The sequence below is a fragment of the Thunnus thynnus genome, chromosome 24 (genome assembly GCF_963924715.1).
Source record: "Thunnus thynnus chromosome 24, fThuThy2.1, whole genome shotgun sequence".
Classification (NCBI taxonomy): Eukaryota; Metazoa; Chordata; class Actinopteri; order Scombriformes; family Scombridae; genus Thunnus; species Thunnus thynnus.
In genome coordinates this window covers 734792-752452 of record NC_089540.1, presented here as the reverse complement: position 1 = coordinate 752452, position 17661 = coordinate 734792, and the positions used below count along the sequence as shown (strand labels likewise).

Here is a 17661-nt window from a genome sequence, read left to right as displayed (position 1 = left end):
AAACAAAATCAAATCAGGTCATTGGTAACATGCAGACAAAAAATGTCATATACCTTTTGTTTTGCCAATGCATACATACCACATTGGCAAAACTTCACGCATATTAAAAACAAGACTCAATGAACATCATAGTTGCATTAGAAGGAAAGATATTGCATCACCGGTGGCAAGACATTTCATGAATTTTGGACACAAAACTGAAGATCTAAAGTCTATTGGTGTTGAAAAAATTGAAATCAGTCATAAAGGTGGTGATATTGAAAAATCTTTATTGAAAAGAGAATGCTTTTGGATATATACCCTTAAAACTTAACATCCTAATGGCTTGAACGAGGAATACAATCCAGTGCTCTTTCTTTGAACCTGATGTTCACTGTCTCATTAATGACTGCATGTCTACAGTGTATACCTAGATTAAAGAAATATTTTCCTGTGGTGAATTAGTTTCTGCCTTCTTTCTTGTTTCAATACTGGACGCTTACTTGTTGTCATGTATTTGATTACCTTACCAGGTGCGATGCTAATTACCTTGAGAGGAATCACCTGTGTATGTGTGGGTGTGCAACTTTAAAGGTAGCTATACCGCATGTTTGTGACACTGATGTAGGCCGGATGGCTGAAAAAAAAAAATGCTTGCAGGCTCTGTCTTATGGTTTCATACTCCACATTCAAATGTCAACCCCTGTGAAAAGAGGCATCAAAGAACAGTACTCCATGATGATACATGTATACATACTGTACATACAGTGAAGCTAGCTATCAGAAGGCCCCAAAGACAGGGCTGTAGATCTTGGGTCTGGTCTTTGGTTATCTATTGTCTTATGCTTGTCTCTGTCTCGATGGTGTCTTTGTGCAGGGAATGCTTACTTTCTATGGTGTGTCATTAGTCATTATTATCATCATTAGTCATCTAAATGTAGTGCAAATTTTAACCAAATTTCAGAAAATTGATTAAAAATTAATGTGTTTCCCTCTACTGCTCTTTTGTGAATATTAATAGTTTAGCACATCAAAGTAAACAGTTGGTGGTGCTGATTCTCCTATCAAGTGCAGTAAGGCATATAAAGATGGTGCACTATTTTGACTTTATTCAAATTTCCAGCATTTCTACTAACGTGCACAAAAAAGGTAGATGGAAACACACCTATTGCCATGTAACAATCAAGCATCCTTATCTGAAAATAACAAATCATAATCCAACTTTAGCCCAGCGCTTTACACAACCAACGGCCTGACAAAATCTGATGGGTCCTGAGAAATTATAGGGTTTCTGGTTGGATAACAGGACTGTGACATTTGTTGTTTTGTTTTTCATCTAAACACATTGGAGTTCAGCTGTAAACATAAGGAATTAGATATGCAATATTACTAGTTGAATTTATCAGGATGCACTGAACTCATCGTAGGCTCTTTTCATACCTGTATGCATTCTGTTGCATGCTTCCCTAGCACACACTGCATCGAGTTGGCCAACTATAGGCAGCAAGGCCCAACAAGAAAAAATACACAGCTGGATACACCCTTTGCTACATGTTCTCATCCCAAGTCGTCAAATACCAACGCTTTGTCAATGCCCTTCTGCGTCTGGTACCGAAGCTCAAGGTACCCATTGGTGTCTGTATGAGACACATCAGGCTTTCAACATGGACCCATTTGCGGCAATATTACATTCTCAGAGCTGGTGCGGTCTGGTTAGGTTTAGGCACAAAAACCACTTGTTTAGGTTTAGGGACAAAAACCATCTAGCCATCCACCCAACTTGCCTCCTCCTAAGAAGGAAAATGTCACCTCATATAGATGTCATTGGTCTTGTGGTGTCTAATAATGACATGGATGGGTTTACATTGGAGTAAGTTAAAAGCCAAGCGCATCTCATACAGATGCCAAAGGGTACCTTGTGTGTCGATATCAGACGCCAAGGCCGAGGTATGACAAAGCGTGACAAAGCATAAATATTTGATGCCCTGGGAATGACAGCACAGCAGGAGTTTCAGCTTGTTTCTCCACATACCTCTGTTCACATTAAAATGCCAAAACAGATAATTGGGCATGTGCGGAGGACAAATGAGAAAGTCAGCCACAGAAAACCAGCAAAGAAGAAATTATACCGCTTCTGTGATGGCTTCCTGACATTTAGTTTATTGCGAGCAGATTACAACAGTTTTGGCAAAGAGAGGTGGTAGATAGCTACGTTTAACCCTAAACAAGCTGTCAAAGTAGACAAGAAAGAGAGCAACCCTCACATGAAGCTGTCCGCCATTGTTCTTATTGTATTTGTGTTTCTTCTTCTTTCACTTCTAATGAAATGCCATGCTACTGCTACCATTTATTTTCTCACCGATATGACAGCGTTTCTACAAAGCTCTGTTTTCCCTGTATACACGACAATGCCAAACCGGCATTTTCACATTTACATTTACACACTCTGGAGGCCATATCTACAAAGCTCCGTTTTGGGGGGAGAAAAAAGCCATGTTAGTCTGGATGGAGGGCCAAAACGGAGAAAAGAGGATGCATCTAGCCGGTTTAGTGTGGAAATGGTCTCAGTCAGCAGTGCTGCTACATCTTGCAGATTGCGGATAATGCTATTAGTGATAACAGTGGTATGTTTTGGTTGTTATTTATACTCATGGCACAATAGTTGTGTCTATGCTGTCAATAAGATCCCACTACAGCTAGCTATTGGCATCTGTAAGAACCAATATTTACCGTTGTGTTTGGGCAAAATATTTGGAAACATGAGTTTGTCTTGTGCATGAAAATATGTTGACTTAGAAGACATGGTTCTGGAAGTACGGGAACAGGCAGTCAATGACACACTAAGACATGAATTTCAATTGATCTTCAGTTTTTCATTATGGGAGGCATCCTGACTAAATGACCTATAGTTATATTTGAGTGACAGACACCATCTAGCAGCTGTAGTAATTATGACCCGGAGAAGTGATACAGTTCAGATCTCAATATAAGGTGACAAAATTGGATGGTGGTGGGTTGGGTGGATGGCTAGATAGTTGGTAAAAAGTGGACTTAGCTACAGGAGACTGCTGTTCACTTCCAGTTTCCAACCGCAAGTTGGAATGTTTTTTAAAAAAACGTAACTATGATTGTTGTGGTGTTTACTGTTGCCATGACAACGAAGGTTACCTAACTTATAAAATAGTAACTTTAGCCCATGCCACGTTTCAAGTGATCGTTTTAATCCAAACTATGTATGTTTCCCTAACCCTAACCAAATGTTTTTTGTGCCTAAACCTAACCAGACCTTAACCACAGTGTTGTCACGCCATAAAACATCATTATTTTTTAACAGTGATTTGTAACGGTTTTGGAAAGCACCGATGAAGGCAGCATTTTAGAAAACGTTCCCATAGGACGTTCTGGAGTGCATGGTAAAATCGACCTATGTGGTCATTTAATTATGAGGATGTGTTGGTTATTAACCTCTAACCTGAAACAAGCCTCTGGTCATTTCTCAACACTGACTAGACAAAACGATGTTGACCTCTGACCTTCACTCTGAGCCTTAATGGGTTGTTTCAGGTAATGGTAACAGAAGCCAAGGGTTGAGGAAACTGACAGGCTGGACATTATTATTTCATATGTTTTCTTGTCATTTACAAAAATGAGTAATAATAACACATTTAGAAAAACACTCTCTCGTTTTGTCTCATCATATCATAAGTGGCATCGTTTCAGAAAACCCAACCATTCCATCATCTGATTATACATAAGTAAGACTCTGGGTGACCAAGGCCTTCACAATGATTTCAGTTTTATTGCCATACATAATTTTGCTACTACAGTTGATCCTGGAAAAGATTGGAGTGGTTTCCTCATGGGATGCATCTGCGCTGCTTTTCAACTCCAGTCCCTGGACAGGTTATTAGAGCAGCAGTGTATAATTGCAGCCTGGTTGGCGTGTGAAACATCCATTGCAAAATGCTCTACCAGCTTTGCTTACACTCTGTGTTACTGGCTTAAGAGAGAAACTGTGAAAACCTCTGCACAATGTTTGTTATAAGCTGACACTGACATTTTACATGTGTTGTTTGGAATTATATTTAAATTAGGAAGGTGTTGAGCAAGTAGAAATATACACTGTAAATATAAATGACCACATTCACTTTCACAGTGCATTTAATAAAATATATTTTGAGCTTGGAGGTTCATTCTGACCTTGGAATTAGCAGCACTAACATTCTTGTCAGGTTCACATGCTTTTTTTTCTGGAGCCTTTCAGCCACATCTCATGGCCTTAATCAACAAATGGTTTGTTCAGTTCTCATCATGGAGAACTCCATTCACTTTTTATAATGTATAATTTTATTATATTTTTACAGACTTTTATGAATGTCATGGTAATAAAAAAGACAAGTTAGAAAAAAAATAGTTCTTAGTGTATGTTATATATTTTGCCTCCTTCCTTAATGTAGAGGGCAGAAATCAATTAAATACATTTATTAAGGTTGTCAACTCCCACACCTTTTTAGCATGGGACACCCACTTTCAGGATCTGTCTCTAGCTCTCATGCTGCCCAAAATAATCTCATGCCACATAAGAGGAGGCCACAAAGCCACTCCTCAATGAAACTTCAGAACATCAGGCTTTTCGCACATTCCGGCTCCAGATTGGTCCATAAACATTACAAGGAGCATCAAATTTGAGTTTATGAAATACCTGTAACAATACAAGCATCTCCAAAAATAAGAATTGATGAATGAATTTGTGCTAAATTCGAATGGAAACCTGACTGGTGACAGGAATAATGAGTGTCTAATGGTAATTGACATTCTGTACTTTTCTACACATCAGATATATAAGCTGTAACACAGAGATTTTGAGTTTATTCTGTGAAATTGTTTGGAATAAAGCAGCCATCCTCAGGATGAGACCTGAGCTTCATCAAATTTGTCAAGACATTTCTATTTATTTATTATTAATGATTATGGATAATTAATGAAGTTACTGTGCCAATTGCTGTGCCAGGTGCATAAGAATGCACAATGCACGGTTTTTAATTTGGAGACCCTGGTCATTCCTGCTGCTATGTGATGGTTACAGCCATTTAATATAGAAAACACATCATGAAATCACGATTCAGACTCTTCTCATTCATGGTTCTGCAATGGTGGAATGAGCTACACTGCTCTACACGGTCTGCTGACTCCCTTGGTGCTTTTAAGAATTGCCTGAAACTCAGCTCTTCATGTACACCTCAACACTTGAGCCCTTTAACCTTTTAGTACTTTGTTGATTGTTGCACTAATTTCTTGTTGTTTATGGTATTTTTTATGCACGTGTTTACTCCCAGTTGTTACTTACTTTATTAATCATATATATGAAAAAACAAAAAAAAAGTTCTGTCCAGCGCTCTTTTTGCACTTGTACCTGGTCAGCTACTTGAGAATTTGTACCAAAGCTCTTTTGAGTTTTTTCACTGTCCTCTAATGCTAAATTGTCTTGCCTTGTTTGTAAGTTGCTTTGGATAAAAGCATCTGCCAAATGACAAAATTTAAATGTAAATCCAAAAAGTTAATAAACTCATAGAACAGTACCCTACATATAAACAGCTGTGGGCACAACCCAGTCTCACATCAAAATGTATAATAGCTATGTTGGTCCACAATGAAAAAACATATTTGTACGTTTCACAATAACAGCTCTAAAATTGTGAAAACTGAAACCACATAGTTGCATGTTGTTTGAGTCATTGTCTTTGTGTTGTGTAGTTGTCTGAGCTGTTACTTGTGTTATTTTATGTAACTGTTTGATTATATTATTTCAATAAAAAAAAGCGTAGAGTTTAGAGTGGAGAAATGAATTGAATTTGAAATCCAGAATTTGAAGCTTGAAGCTGAAAAAACGTAGTCATGTCACAATTTTAGAGTGGTTATTGTAAAACTAATATGTTTTGCACTGTAGATCAATGTAGCAATTATACATTTTGATGTGAGACTGCGTTGTTGGGCAACAAACAGAACATCAGTACTGACGTTTCTCTGAAACCTCACATTATTTCCTCCAACTGAAGTCCTGCTAATTGTGGCCTTTACACTCTCTGCAGTTTTTATGGAGCAATCTCAAAGCTGAAATGTAGAAAAAATCCTGATGTTCAGACGTAATTTTGTGTAAGGTTTGTTTGGGCAGCGTGAGAGTGAGAAACAGAGTCTGAAAGCAAGCGTCTCATGCCAAAAACATTGGAAACCCTGATAAATGTTTTTGTCGTCTTCTTCAAAGTTCCAGCTGATTGATTGCGTCAGAAGCATTTGCTGCCCTCTACAAGAGAGAAGGAGGCAAAATATATAATATGATATCAAATCAAAAGCTGAAATTAGTAATTAGAAAGCACAAATTATTAAATTATGCACATGCTTTTGTTTGTCTTATCTCTGTGACATCACCCGGGCTCCATTTAATAAAACTGTTTTCATGCGTTTTTCAATTGCAACATAGTCAACAGTATATCTTTGTGAAAATGTATTAATAAATTTATCTATCAGAATTGTTTCAAAAATGAGTTTAGCACTCTTTTTTTTTTTTTTTTTTTTTTTTAAATATGTAGAATATGATCATATCACCTCAGCACTGAGGGCTTGGGGGTAGATGTTTGATCCTGCTGGCTGGTGAGGCAAAGCTATTGATAGTTTGAAGATAAAAGAATTTTATGGATTGAGAAACGTGTTTGGCATCTATCTTCTGCTCTTTTTATCTCATGTCTAAATAAAGCATAATTTCTAGAAATATGGTATGCAGTGAGACTTAAAGTTTTACAGAGGTGAAACCAGAATCCTACAGGAGTGAGCTACGGTTTTAAGCTTCATGTCTGTTTGTTATTGACTGGTAACCTTTGGTGGCAGCACCTGCAGCGGCTGAATCTTTCTTAAAACTTGAAAATGACTGTTAATGACTGTTAACCATGTCCATGCTGTGCTTATGGCTGATGTCTTGTCTATTATGCAGGGCATTAATGAGTGCTTAATAAGTAGAGGAGGGTGGAGAAACACCTGTAACTTCTGAGAGGGAGTTAAATGTGACTCCAACTTTTACAACAGAGAGAAGAACTCCAAAATGAAGAAAATATGACAGTAGTAAAAGTATTAACCCTGGAAATACAGTAGATTAATAATGAACCTTAACAGTATGCATTGAACACCGGTGAACTGTATGTTAGCTGTATTATTCATTCATTCTTCAAATCCTATGACCAGCGGTCGCATTGTACATCTCATGTTGTTAGTAGTTGCACATGAACACACTACAAACACGACAGCTGACGGCCCTGCTGGTGGCCAACATGCACGCATGTACATTCTATGAGAGGATATAATTGATGTGATGTGGGTCTCTTCTCCAAAAGACATTGCAGAAGGACCACTAACAAAGCCAACCATTTTCTTGCCACTATGAAGAAGAAATTGAAAACATGTCTAATGAGAAATACTGTCTGTGTGGAGTTTTGCTTTGCTTTGTGCTGGCGCTGTCAGCCTGTGGTCTTTTACTTGTGGCAGAAGAGAGGGAAGGTGAAATCACTCATCAACTAGATGAACAGCAACAACAGCCAACTACAGCCAACTGTGCTGGACACACTGTCAAATCTGCAGGCTGGCAGGCAGTTGGTCACATGTGGGCCAGCAGTGTCCAGCGGTCCACTCTTGGCTTGGGGGAGTAGGTGTTTTCCTCAGCTATGGTTTGGCCAACTGTAGATAATTTGGTTCACACAGTCTGACAGGTTCACCTAAAGGGAAGTGTAACCAACAGTAAAAAAGCCTAAGACGAACTTTCTTATTAGATTACATAGCACATTATACCAAAAACATGAGTTCATAAAGTCCAGCAGTATAAAATACAGCTATTTTCAATGAAACACAGCCTGATCTCAATAAGATTAAAATGAAAAGAAAAAGCTAAAGGAAGAAAATCAGTATTCTGTAATCATTGCAGTATATCAAATATGACTGCAAGGTTTAGACAAAGTACATAATCCTGTTACAAGGTCACAGTTTTGTCCGCAGCTAATAAGTGGCCATCAATGTTATTCTTTATTTTAGTATCATTACTTTAGGCTCTTTTTAATACATCTGCCCCTGCAATTTAAGCTTGCAACATAACCAACAGCTGTATAAAACGGACAGGAGCATAACAATTTTCACTTAAGATTTAGAATTTCTTCTGTGCTTCTTTTCTCGTGTAAATACAGCCAGTTTTCAGGAGCCCCTTGTTGGGTTGTTTTGAGCTGTGATGGTGCTGTTGAGAGGAGCAGATAATGATTTCTCATGAAATAACCTTGGATTGAGGGTCAACACTTAATGGTTTACCACTTATAATGCATGTGAAGTTGCGTTTTAATGTTGATTTCCCCACTGCTGTGTGTTTTTACAGAATGAGGGCTGCGTTGCTGTTGCTGCTGTTAGTCACTCTCATCGCCATTAAATCTGTAGATGGAGGGAAAAACAAGAAAGGTAAGATTCTGTCTTTCTCTCTCCCTGTCTTGCTTGCTTTCTCTTTCTACAGTTGTTCCTGTGAGCGCAAAATTGCAAATGCCGAGTGTTGAACCCCAAATCTCTTGTAACTTCTTTGCACAGACGTTAATTGTCACCAATTCCTAAGCAGTAGAGCATTCATTATTATTATTATTATTATTATTATTATTATTATTATTATTATTATTATTATTATTATTATTATTATTATTATTATATATTGGCACCAATTTTTTTTTTTTAATTTTTAAATGTCATGTTTGCAACTAAAATATGAAGACTAGAGACCCATGTCAACAACAGCTAAAAGTAATGCTAAAATGCAGGAGAGTGATGTAGTGTAGGATTTCTAACTACCAGATAAACTCTCAGCTAAAGTCACTTTGTTCACAGAGCCGCTATAAAGCGTCAGGGTTGGTTTACTTCTGTTCTGGAAAATAAACCTGCCAAACACCTGTAAAGCTGACTCATTAACATGTTGCATCGTGTTTGTTTAATTCGTATGCAAACGTAAAATTTAATTCAAGTAGCCCCGCCCACCACCCACAAACTTTATAAATAGTCTCACAAAATAGACTCATTGTGATGGCTGGCGATGTCTACTGTTGCTAGTCATCAGTTATTTAGATTAAAATGATTTACTTAAACAATTTTTGCTCAATCAGCAGCTTAGCTTTATTGAGAATATATAAAATGTTAACTAAAGCTAACCAGCAGAAAAAAATCAAAACATAATCATCTCTTACATAGGCTACATCTTTTACAGCTTTTGTGGATTCTGTTACTGATTTGCCGCCAAATCTGAAACCTCTTAATGTAAATGTAAAAAAACCCATAGCTTAATAATCTGTTACCTGTTATAACCATGGATGTATTATAAGAGCTGGATACCGGAATAAAAATGGCACCCATTCAGTCCTATAGGAATTGCTCGGCTGGTGCATACGCCAAAAAAAGTTTCTAGCTTCTGGGTTTGCTTCCGTGTTGTACAGCACACTGAATATGCACAGTAGTGTTTCCCCCGCTGGCCCCGCCCGCGAGTTCCTGCTCAGCCCATAGGCTTTACATTGTGATGATGTCACGGATTTTTAAATCGCTTTTCTCGGCTCGAGGAAAGTTTTACATACATAAAACTTCCATGGATCAAAAGTTCATAATAGAAAGAGTCATAATTGACATTGTTTGCAGTTCGAGGTGTCCTGTCAACAGTTTTACCGGTGTCTCTTTTACAATGGTGGTCTATGTGGAAAATCCTTTCTGGGCCGCAGGGAATTTTTCGCTGCAATATCGCGAGTGGCCATTGTGAAAAATTGGCTGCAAGGCAGAGCGGCGGCGCCAACTCCAACTCTTATTATACCTCCATGGTTGTAACTAACTAGCAATAACTTGCTAAACTGCTGGCTAGCTTAGCTGCTGGCTAGCTATAGTTAAAGCTGGAGTGCAGGACTTTTGTCTCCCCCCTCTGGTAGTGAGAGTGAAGGGGGCACTCACAAACTTACAAAGACGTTACTAGGATGAGGGGAGGACTTTTCTCTTCATTTGATAAGTAAAGTAAGACCTTGCTGTCAACTCATTTTAAAAAAGACAAGAGAAAAAGAGAGAGAGAGAGCAGCTGCGGTCAAGCAGCTAGAGAGTGACTGAGGAGAAGGAACGGTGGTAGCGAGAAAGGCAGTGAATCAGATTGTTTGACAGCAGTTATGTTCTAGAGCACAAACATGCCCATGTATTAGCAATAACTTATCTTTTACTTCACCGCTTACTTAGGCAGTAGACTGGTCAATACACAGATAGGAGAAAGACACTTGCCTCGGCCAGATGTCGCAACATGTAGACACTTTCTGTGTCCGTTGTTTCAAATTAAAAGCCCTCTATGTACTTTTTCATCCAGGCAGACAGACCGTGTGTCGTGACTGAGTGTGTGACAGAGAAACTGTCACTTCTCATCACTTTCATGCACTTCTGAGTGTGTGACAGAGAAACTGTCACTTCTCATCACTTTCATGCACTTCTGAGTATGTGACAGATAAAATCATTTTTGTGTCATTTAGAGGGAAAATGTGAGCATTTTAGCTTTTGAATCACTTTTCAAAAGTTGCTAAAAGGTTCCAAATTTGAAAAATAGCTAAATTTGTTGCTATGTGCTTTAAAAAAAAGAAAAGAAAAAAAGTTGCCAGGGTAGTCTGAAAAGTTGCTAAATCTAGCAAAAAAAAACAAAAAGTTGGCATCAGTGGATAAACTACTGTTCATCAACAAACAGTAACAAATAAAGAAAAGAAGAAGTTGATTCCACTCCTTCTGCTAGGCAAGGCTAACCTCCTCCTGGCTCACGTTTTGTACTCAATGTACAAACCTAATCTTGATATCAGTCTTCTCAATGCACTCCCTCCACTCACTCCAAGAAAGCAAATAAGCATATTTACCAAAACTATTGCTTTAAAACAGTGCGCTGCTCTTGCTTTCATTTCCAAATATACTTGTTGTCTATGAAAATATACAGAAGATTAACTGAATCAAGTATGTTTTTGTCTAGAGCAATTATTTCAAATTTTATGTGACATGGGCACATTGGAGGCTGATGCATCCATTGCCTTCAGGCCAAAGATTCGCGACATGAGGTGAAGCTTGCAACTACTTGCAATGCACCAGTCTGCAACGCTCTGAAACCTGCCAGTTTACACCAGTGCAACGAGATGGTGTATCATTTCCATAGCAATGACTCTCTGTACTTCCATTCTAACTGCTGGCTAGTAGCATCTGTGGTGTCTTAAATTATGAATGAGGATAGTGATAGTGAGTGACTTGCTACAGTTGCAGCTCTTGAATTGATGAAATGGGCGAAAACATTAAAAAATGAGAGGGTTGAGAATTTGGAGCCATCCATTGGTGCTTCAATGGAATACCCAGGGGGCTTGCAAATTTATGCCAGGAACTTGAGACAGGAGAGGGCAGTTTGTTTGTTGGTTTTGTTGGAGTAAATTTTAAGGTTTGTGTCAAACAGACACGGCTGTTCCTCAAACAAATTGATGAGGTGATCCTCTTTTTCCTCCATCCAAAACTCGCCCAGCTGACAATTTGTAACTGACTTGACCAGCTGACTTCGCTACAAGCTGAATGGCTGTTAAAACAGGTGAAGTCATGAAACACCTAATGGCTTAGATTTGCTTTGGTCACTCCGTTCCCAGTGACCAGCAGTGACCGGCAGAAATGGGGCACAGGCCACTAGCAGCACTGTCACTGAATGTGTGGATCACACAGTAAAATAATATTAACGCTATGCATGCCCGTCCATGTCATATCCAGTTAATACATTTTTTTCTATCCTCAGAGAAAAACAAACCCTCCCAGCCCAGGTCAGAATGCACTGACTGGCGCTATGGAAACTGTGTCCCTAGCAACGGGGAATGTGGGGCAGGGTTTAGAGAGGGGTCATGTGACCAGCAGACCAGGAAGATGAAATGTAAAGTACCATGCAACTGGAAAAAAGACTTTGGAGGTAACACACACACACACACACACACACACACACACACACACACACACACACACACACACACACACTCAATCATTTCATTACATTGACTTACATTGATTTCCTGGACACTTACCCTAACCCTAACCTAAGTCTTTTCAGTTGAAGACCTAAAGTCTTCAACCTAAAGACTTGTATAATCATTAGACTTATATAATCATTATGAATGATTTACGTTATGACGATTTGCTTTTTGGCCCCAAAAGGGAGCAAACACTCACATAATGGTAGTGCTCCAGTGCCCATAAAGTTAGAGATTTGATGGATGGATACAGTGTGGAGGTGAAGGTAAATTGTGCGCATTTCAGTGTAAAATAGTCTACGACTGGAAATAGTACATTGATTGTGAACTTTTGCTTTATTTTCTAAAACCTTCACTGTACAAACCGTTGACACTGACTCCATAGCATGAGGACATAGAGGCAGTAGAAACAACAGCACAAGCAGCCATAACATATGATGCAATCCGGTGCAGCAGCCCTGCATAAATACATTCGTGAAGCTATGATGATACAGTGTTTGTTGACACTGTGTCAGAGGTGATTAGATTCTAACTGATTCACTTCTGAATGATAACAACACAGTTTCTGGTGTGATGCCTGAAGCTCTCCATGTACATTGCTGTTGCCATTTTTAAACCAACACGCTCAGAGGTTTATAATTGGTCTCACATCATTCTGCATCTCTTCTTTTAGTTAGAGGAGACCTGCACTGTTACTGTACATTCATAAAGCCCTTCTGGAAAACCATGTAAGCCATTTGTCTTACATCACTTCTACAGCACAGGACAACTTATTATCCTACTCAAGATTAGCTTGATCTTGAAGTTCTCTGAGCTCAGTAAGTTATTCCAATCAGATGGAACAATCTGGATCAGTGTAGCCTAAGTCTTAGCAAAGTGGTCAAGTTAAGATTCTGAAACAACATTCATGCAAAATTAATATTCTGTTCAACATATTATCATCATCATGGCTGACAGTTTATAGAGGGTTTTTAGATTTTTGGCATATTTTGGTGCAGCAAGTTTTACATTTTAGTTGCTAGGAAACTTCTCTCACTCAAACAGCTGCCTCAGCGTCTCTCTGCAGGCCTTGTCCAGTATCATGCTGTGTTGCAGCTGACAGTGTAACATCACGTGTAAACTATAAGATTCTTCTCTAATATCTCTGCAACAGTCACATGATCGCCTCAAATCACAGAGCACATTGCTTTAGAAAGATATTTTTTGGCATCTAACTTCATGTCCCAGGCATTCCTTCTTTATTTCTGTCACACTAAGTGCTGCTCTGATGACATGCTGTGTTAACATCTTCTAACTGTTTTGGTCCTCTACTATTGACACTTCCTGAAGCTCCACAGTGAAATTCTTGTTTTTACACTTTGGTAACATTTTTTGCCCACAAATGGAGCAGAACATGGAGTCTGATATGGACATTTTAGGGGCGTTGATTATGCTAATGAGCAGATCTCACAAACAGGCACCTCCTCATGAACAGGTGACATTCATCAGGCTGAAACAAACGATTCACAACAAGTTTGAGCAGTTAAGAGAGTTTGTTGAATCCAACTTGGAACATGTACGAGCAAACCTCACAGAGAAAAGTAAGAGAGGAAAATGTTCTTGCATGAGACCCATTACAAAAGACAATGAAAAAAACAGACATACTAACACACAGTATAACTGATAAATTATTAAAATAAAATATGATAAGGGTATGTTGTATTGCACAGAGTTCTACATTGGAGGACAAAGAGCACAGGTGACTTTGGAGTTTACAGTCTCAGTAGTTTCCAAAGAGGGAGTTGTGTTAATGTGATTGGGAAAACTGTTTCAAAGACAGCAGCCATGACATGAAAATGATCTGAAAATGGACAATTTGCTTTGAATTATGAGAATGAAAAAGTAACCTGATTGAAGAGAACACAGGAAGAATTAAAGTGTATTTGTTGAAATGAGATCTGAGAGGTAACCAAATGCTGTGGTTCTGGTTTGGATTCTAGCAGTAGTGTTCTGGAAAGGATGGAGACTTTTCATAACTTGGGCAGGTCAGAGAAAGGAAAATTACAATAATCAAGTCTGGGAGAAATGAAATGTATGGATCGAAATGTCAGTATCTGATGAAGAGAGAAATTAATGGATCTGGCTATGGCATGGAAGTAGTAAAAAGCAAACAATGTCAGGTCACATATGACACCAAGACCATGTCCACACTAAGCTGGCTGTAATGCATCTTTTTCTCTCTGTTTGGCTCTCCTGTAGCATTCTCAAACTATACTATACTATACACAACCATCAACATTCAGAGACAACTCATGTGGGTGTCTGTTGGTGAAACAATAAGCATCTCATGGCGTTAATAATGTGTAATTATTAAGACTAAGTAACTAAAATAACTAGTAAGTATTAAAAGGTGTATTTTAATTGCAAAAAGGCAAGCAGAGGAGAGGAGTACTGGAGGCCCAAACATGCAACCTTGAGGTACACCAGATGTAACTGTGGAAAAGTTAGATGGGTTATTTTTATAAAGTACACACTGACTTCTCTTTGACAAATAAGAATGAAACCATACCAAAGCTGAGCCCCGAATACTTGTTTTAAAGTTGTGATATGTCTGTTTTTATTGCTTCAACAGTCATTAACAGTCATTAACATGCTCCCACTGGACCATGCTGAAAAAAAAAATTAATGCATGAATGTGTAAAAGTTGTATTGCATGTATTCAATTATCTTGTCCACAGGATGGCACTAGTAATAGCACCTAATAATAGAGTATAGTCACACTTCTTTAACACTGTTTCAACAAACATCCAACCAGGGCTAAAGCATGTGATTGGATTACATTTTATAGGAATTTAAAAAGTTAGAGCCATTTCCAGTACATAAAATGACATTTCACACTTTCTCTCTCTCTCTTCTAGCTGACTGCAAGTATCGCTTTGGCAATTGGGGAGAGTGTGATCCAACCTCTGGCTTGCGGACCAGAACAGGGACATTGAAGAGGGTTCTGTTTCATGCAGAGTGTCAACAGACTATTTCTGTCTCCAAACCCTGCCACGGAAAAACCAAGACAAAAAACAAAGGTGAGACTGACAAGTTCATAGCTGGATGTTTCTCCATCTCAACAGAGAAGAACAAACTGTGATGAACAAATAGCTCATGGCATGCAGGATATAAGAGAAAATACAAGTTTTAACATGTGAGGAGTCATGCATATGTCTAATTTGTAAAACCATACGTGAATCAGCAAAGCTTAACACGAACTGAACTAACATGAACAGATCTGTTACCAGCAATTCTCTTGTTGGGACTCAGTTAGGAGCGAGTAGGTGGAGGAGACAGCAAGTCAACTCACTCACTCATGAGCAGGACACAGAGGTTATCCTTTGTCTTTCTCCTGCAGGAATGGGAAAGAACACTGGGTTGCACAGCGGTCTTTCTTCGGATCTGGGAATTATGTTCAGAATGAACACAAAGAAATCTCAGGCTCAGCCAGCGAGGAGAGTTAGTAGGCCTTGACAAAATCACAGCACATATGTGTTGCTGCTTCCTTAAGCGGCACAAGCCACACAAAAAGCACTGATTTCTGCTTAGCTCACAAGTCTATATCCTCAGTGACGTCATTGGACTCCTTGTGGGTTGTTGGTGGGTCTCATCCAATGGGAGATGAGGGTTTGAACAACCCGGATGTCACACTTAGGTGCGTGTTTGCTAAGCCTGCTGGGAGCTGGAGTCTGTTTTGGATTCTCATTGTCTAAGTTGGTGCTCCTTTCACTGGTCTTAGGCAGTGAGAGCCCCATGAAGGGGTCAGGCTGCTGTATGGCCGTGTGTGGCCTAATACTCTCTAAATCAATTCATGATCCAGCCGGTTACAGTTTTTTACAATTGGTTACTTGCGTGGTTCAATACTGAGTCCACATCTGCAAAACTCTTCACACAGTCAACTTTACCAACACACTGCTGGACATAGCAGCTCATTTTACACACAAAAGCAAACCTTTCCAGCAATCACAGACACAACAACTCATGTGTCAATCAGAACATACTGAGATAAAAACACTAACAACAGGCATATGAGGTTCTTTTTATAGCAGTCTATCAAGTGACATCACTTTTTTTATTACTGTACTGTACTGTATATGTTGTTTTTTAATGGGTGATGTTGTACATAATGTGTATGTTATGTAAACAGAGTAAGATGTGTAGTTCTCTATAGCATGTACTACAATGTATTCTACAGGAATACTGTTTTTTGGGTGAATATAGATGTATTTCAGTGTGGTTATGATTTGGCAGATGGCTGTCTATATGAATACATGTTAGTTTTTGAACATAAACCGAAGAGTTTGGAAGTGAGGATGTAAACATGTCAAATGTGCTGCAGATCCACAGTTTTGTTGCTTGTTGTGAGTTGAGTGAGAAAAGTATTCAGTATTCATTTGAAGGCTGTAGTCGCTGAATGTTTTTTGTGTGAAAACAATGAAAATGTGTCACAGTTGGGTTCATAATTGTTGCTGCTGTGTTGACTGTGGGATGAGTTTTGAAGATGTGAACTGAGTATTGAACCATGCTGGTAACCAGTTGTAAAAAACTGTAATATAACTGACTTGACCTGTAATCAGATATAGGCTCTGAGCTGCTGCTTGAACAGTGAAAGTACAAGCTTATACTTTTTTTTAAATGACAAAAATAAATAAACATATAGATGGAAACACCCTCCATATTTTCAGAGGATTATGTTTACTTGTGTTTCTGCCTGCTTGGAACAGCTTGATGGTAGAGGATCACACTCACCTGTTGAAAATCCGGCTTACTTTACGCACAACTGGCTCAGTGTCATTAATTAATCTTCTACACAGGACACCAGTATTTAAAGTCCATGTAAAGCAATAATAAATACATATTCTGAGTTTGTCACAACAAAAATGTAACTTAAATGATTAGTTAAATGTACAATATGTAATTTCAGCTGCTAGGGGTCTCTCAATCAAAACAATAACAAAAGACGGAGTATGATGACGGTGTGAAGTAGCAAGGGATCATGGGAGCTGTTGTCTTCATTGTTAAACAACCAGCTTCACCGGGATAGGATTACTCCAGTGTTAATCGTTCAGGATGTTTTTACAGGTCTCCTCCTCTCCAAAGCATACGGACCGGGTGATTACAGGTAAAAACACTGAATAAAGCAGTTTCACCTAAAAAAAAAAATCAGTTTCTCCGACGATGTTCAGCGAGCACTGGACGTCTGGCACAAGCTGTTAGCTGAGCTGCTGCTAACACTTGTTTGGTTTATTTCTCTTATAACTTAAGATCCAGACATTCGGTGGGTGTCTACTGGGAGCGGAATATCCACAGAGGTCTCCTCCTCTCCAAAAACAAATGTACACGCAGATTAAAATTGTTAAAAATACTAATTAAAGCTGTTTCACCTAAAAAATCAATGTTTCTCCGACGATGTTCGGCGAGCACCGGACTTCCTGGGGGAAGATTTGATGTAAATGACCTCAAAAATGTTACTCTTCCACCAACCTGAGGACAAACTTTTAAAGAATAACGAAAGTGTTTGCTACATCCAACACTTTGGTGTAGTAGGTTGTAACAAACAATCATGCTTATAGGCCTGTAAACGGAGATTAGTCTTGTTAATTTT

At 38.7% G+C, this 17661-nt stretch overlaps 1 protein-coding gene across 1 annotated transcript in view; it reads left to right on the top strand.

Moving 5' to 3' along the window:
* The window catches only part of mdka (midkine a), a 32377-nt gene that overhangs the window by 9907 nt on the left and 4809 nt on the right, over positions 1-17661 (top strand). The window contains exons 2-4 of the mRNA XM_067583395.1: positions 8384-8463; positions 11810-11977; positions 14933-15094. Of these exons, the coding sequence (XP_067439496.1) occupies positions 8385-8463; positions 11810-11977; positions 14933-15094 (409 nt within the window). The 5' untranslated portion in view covers position 8384. The remainder of the gene's footprint in view (positions 1-8383; positions 8464-11809; positions 11978-14932; positions 15095-17661) is intronic.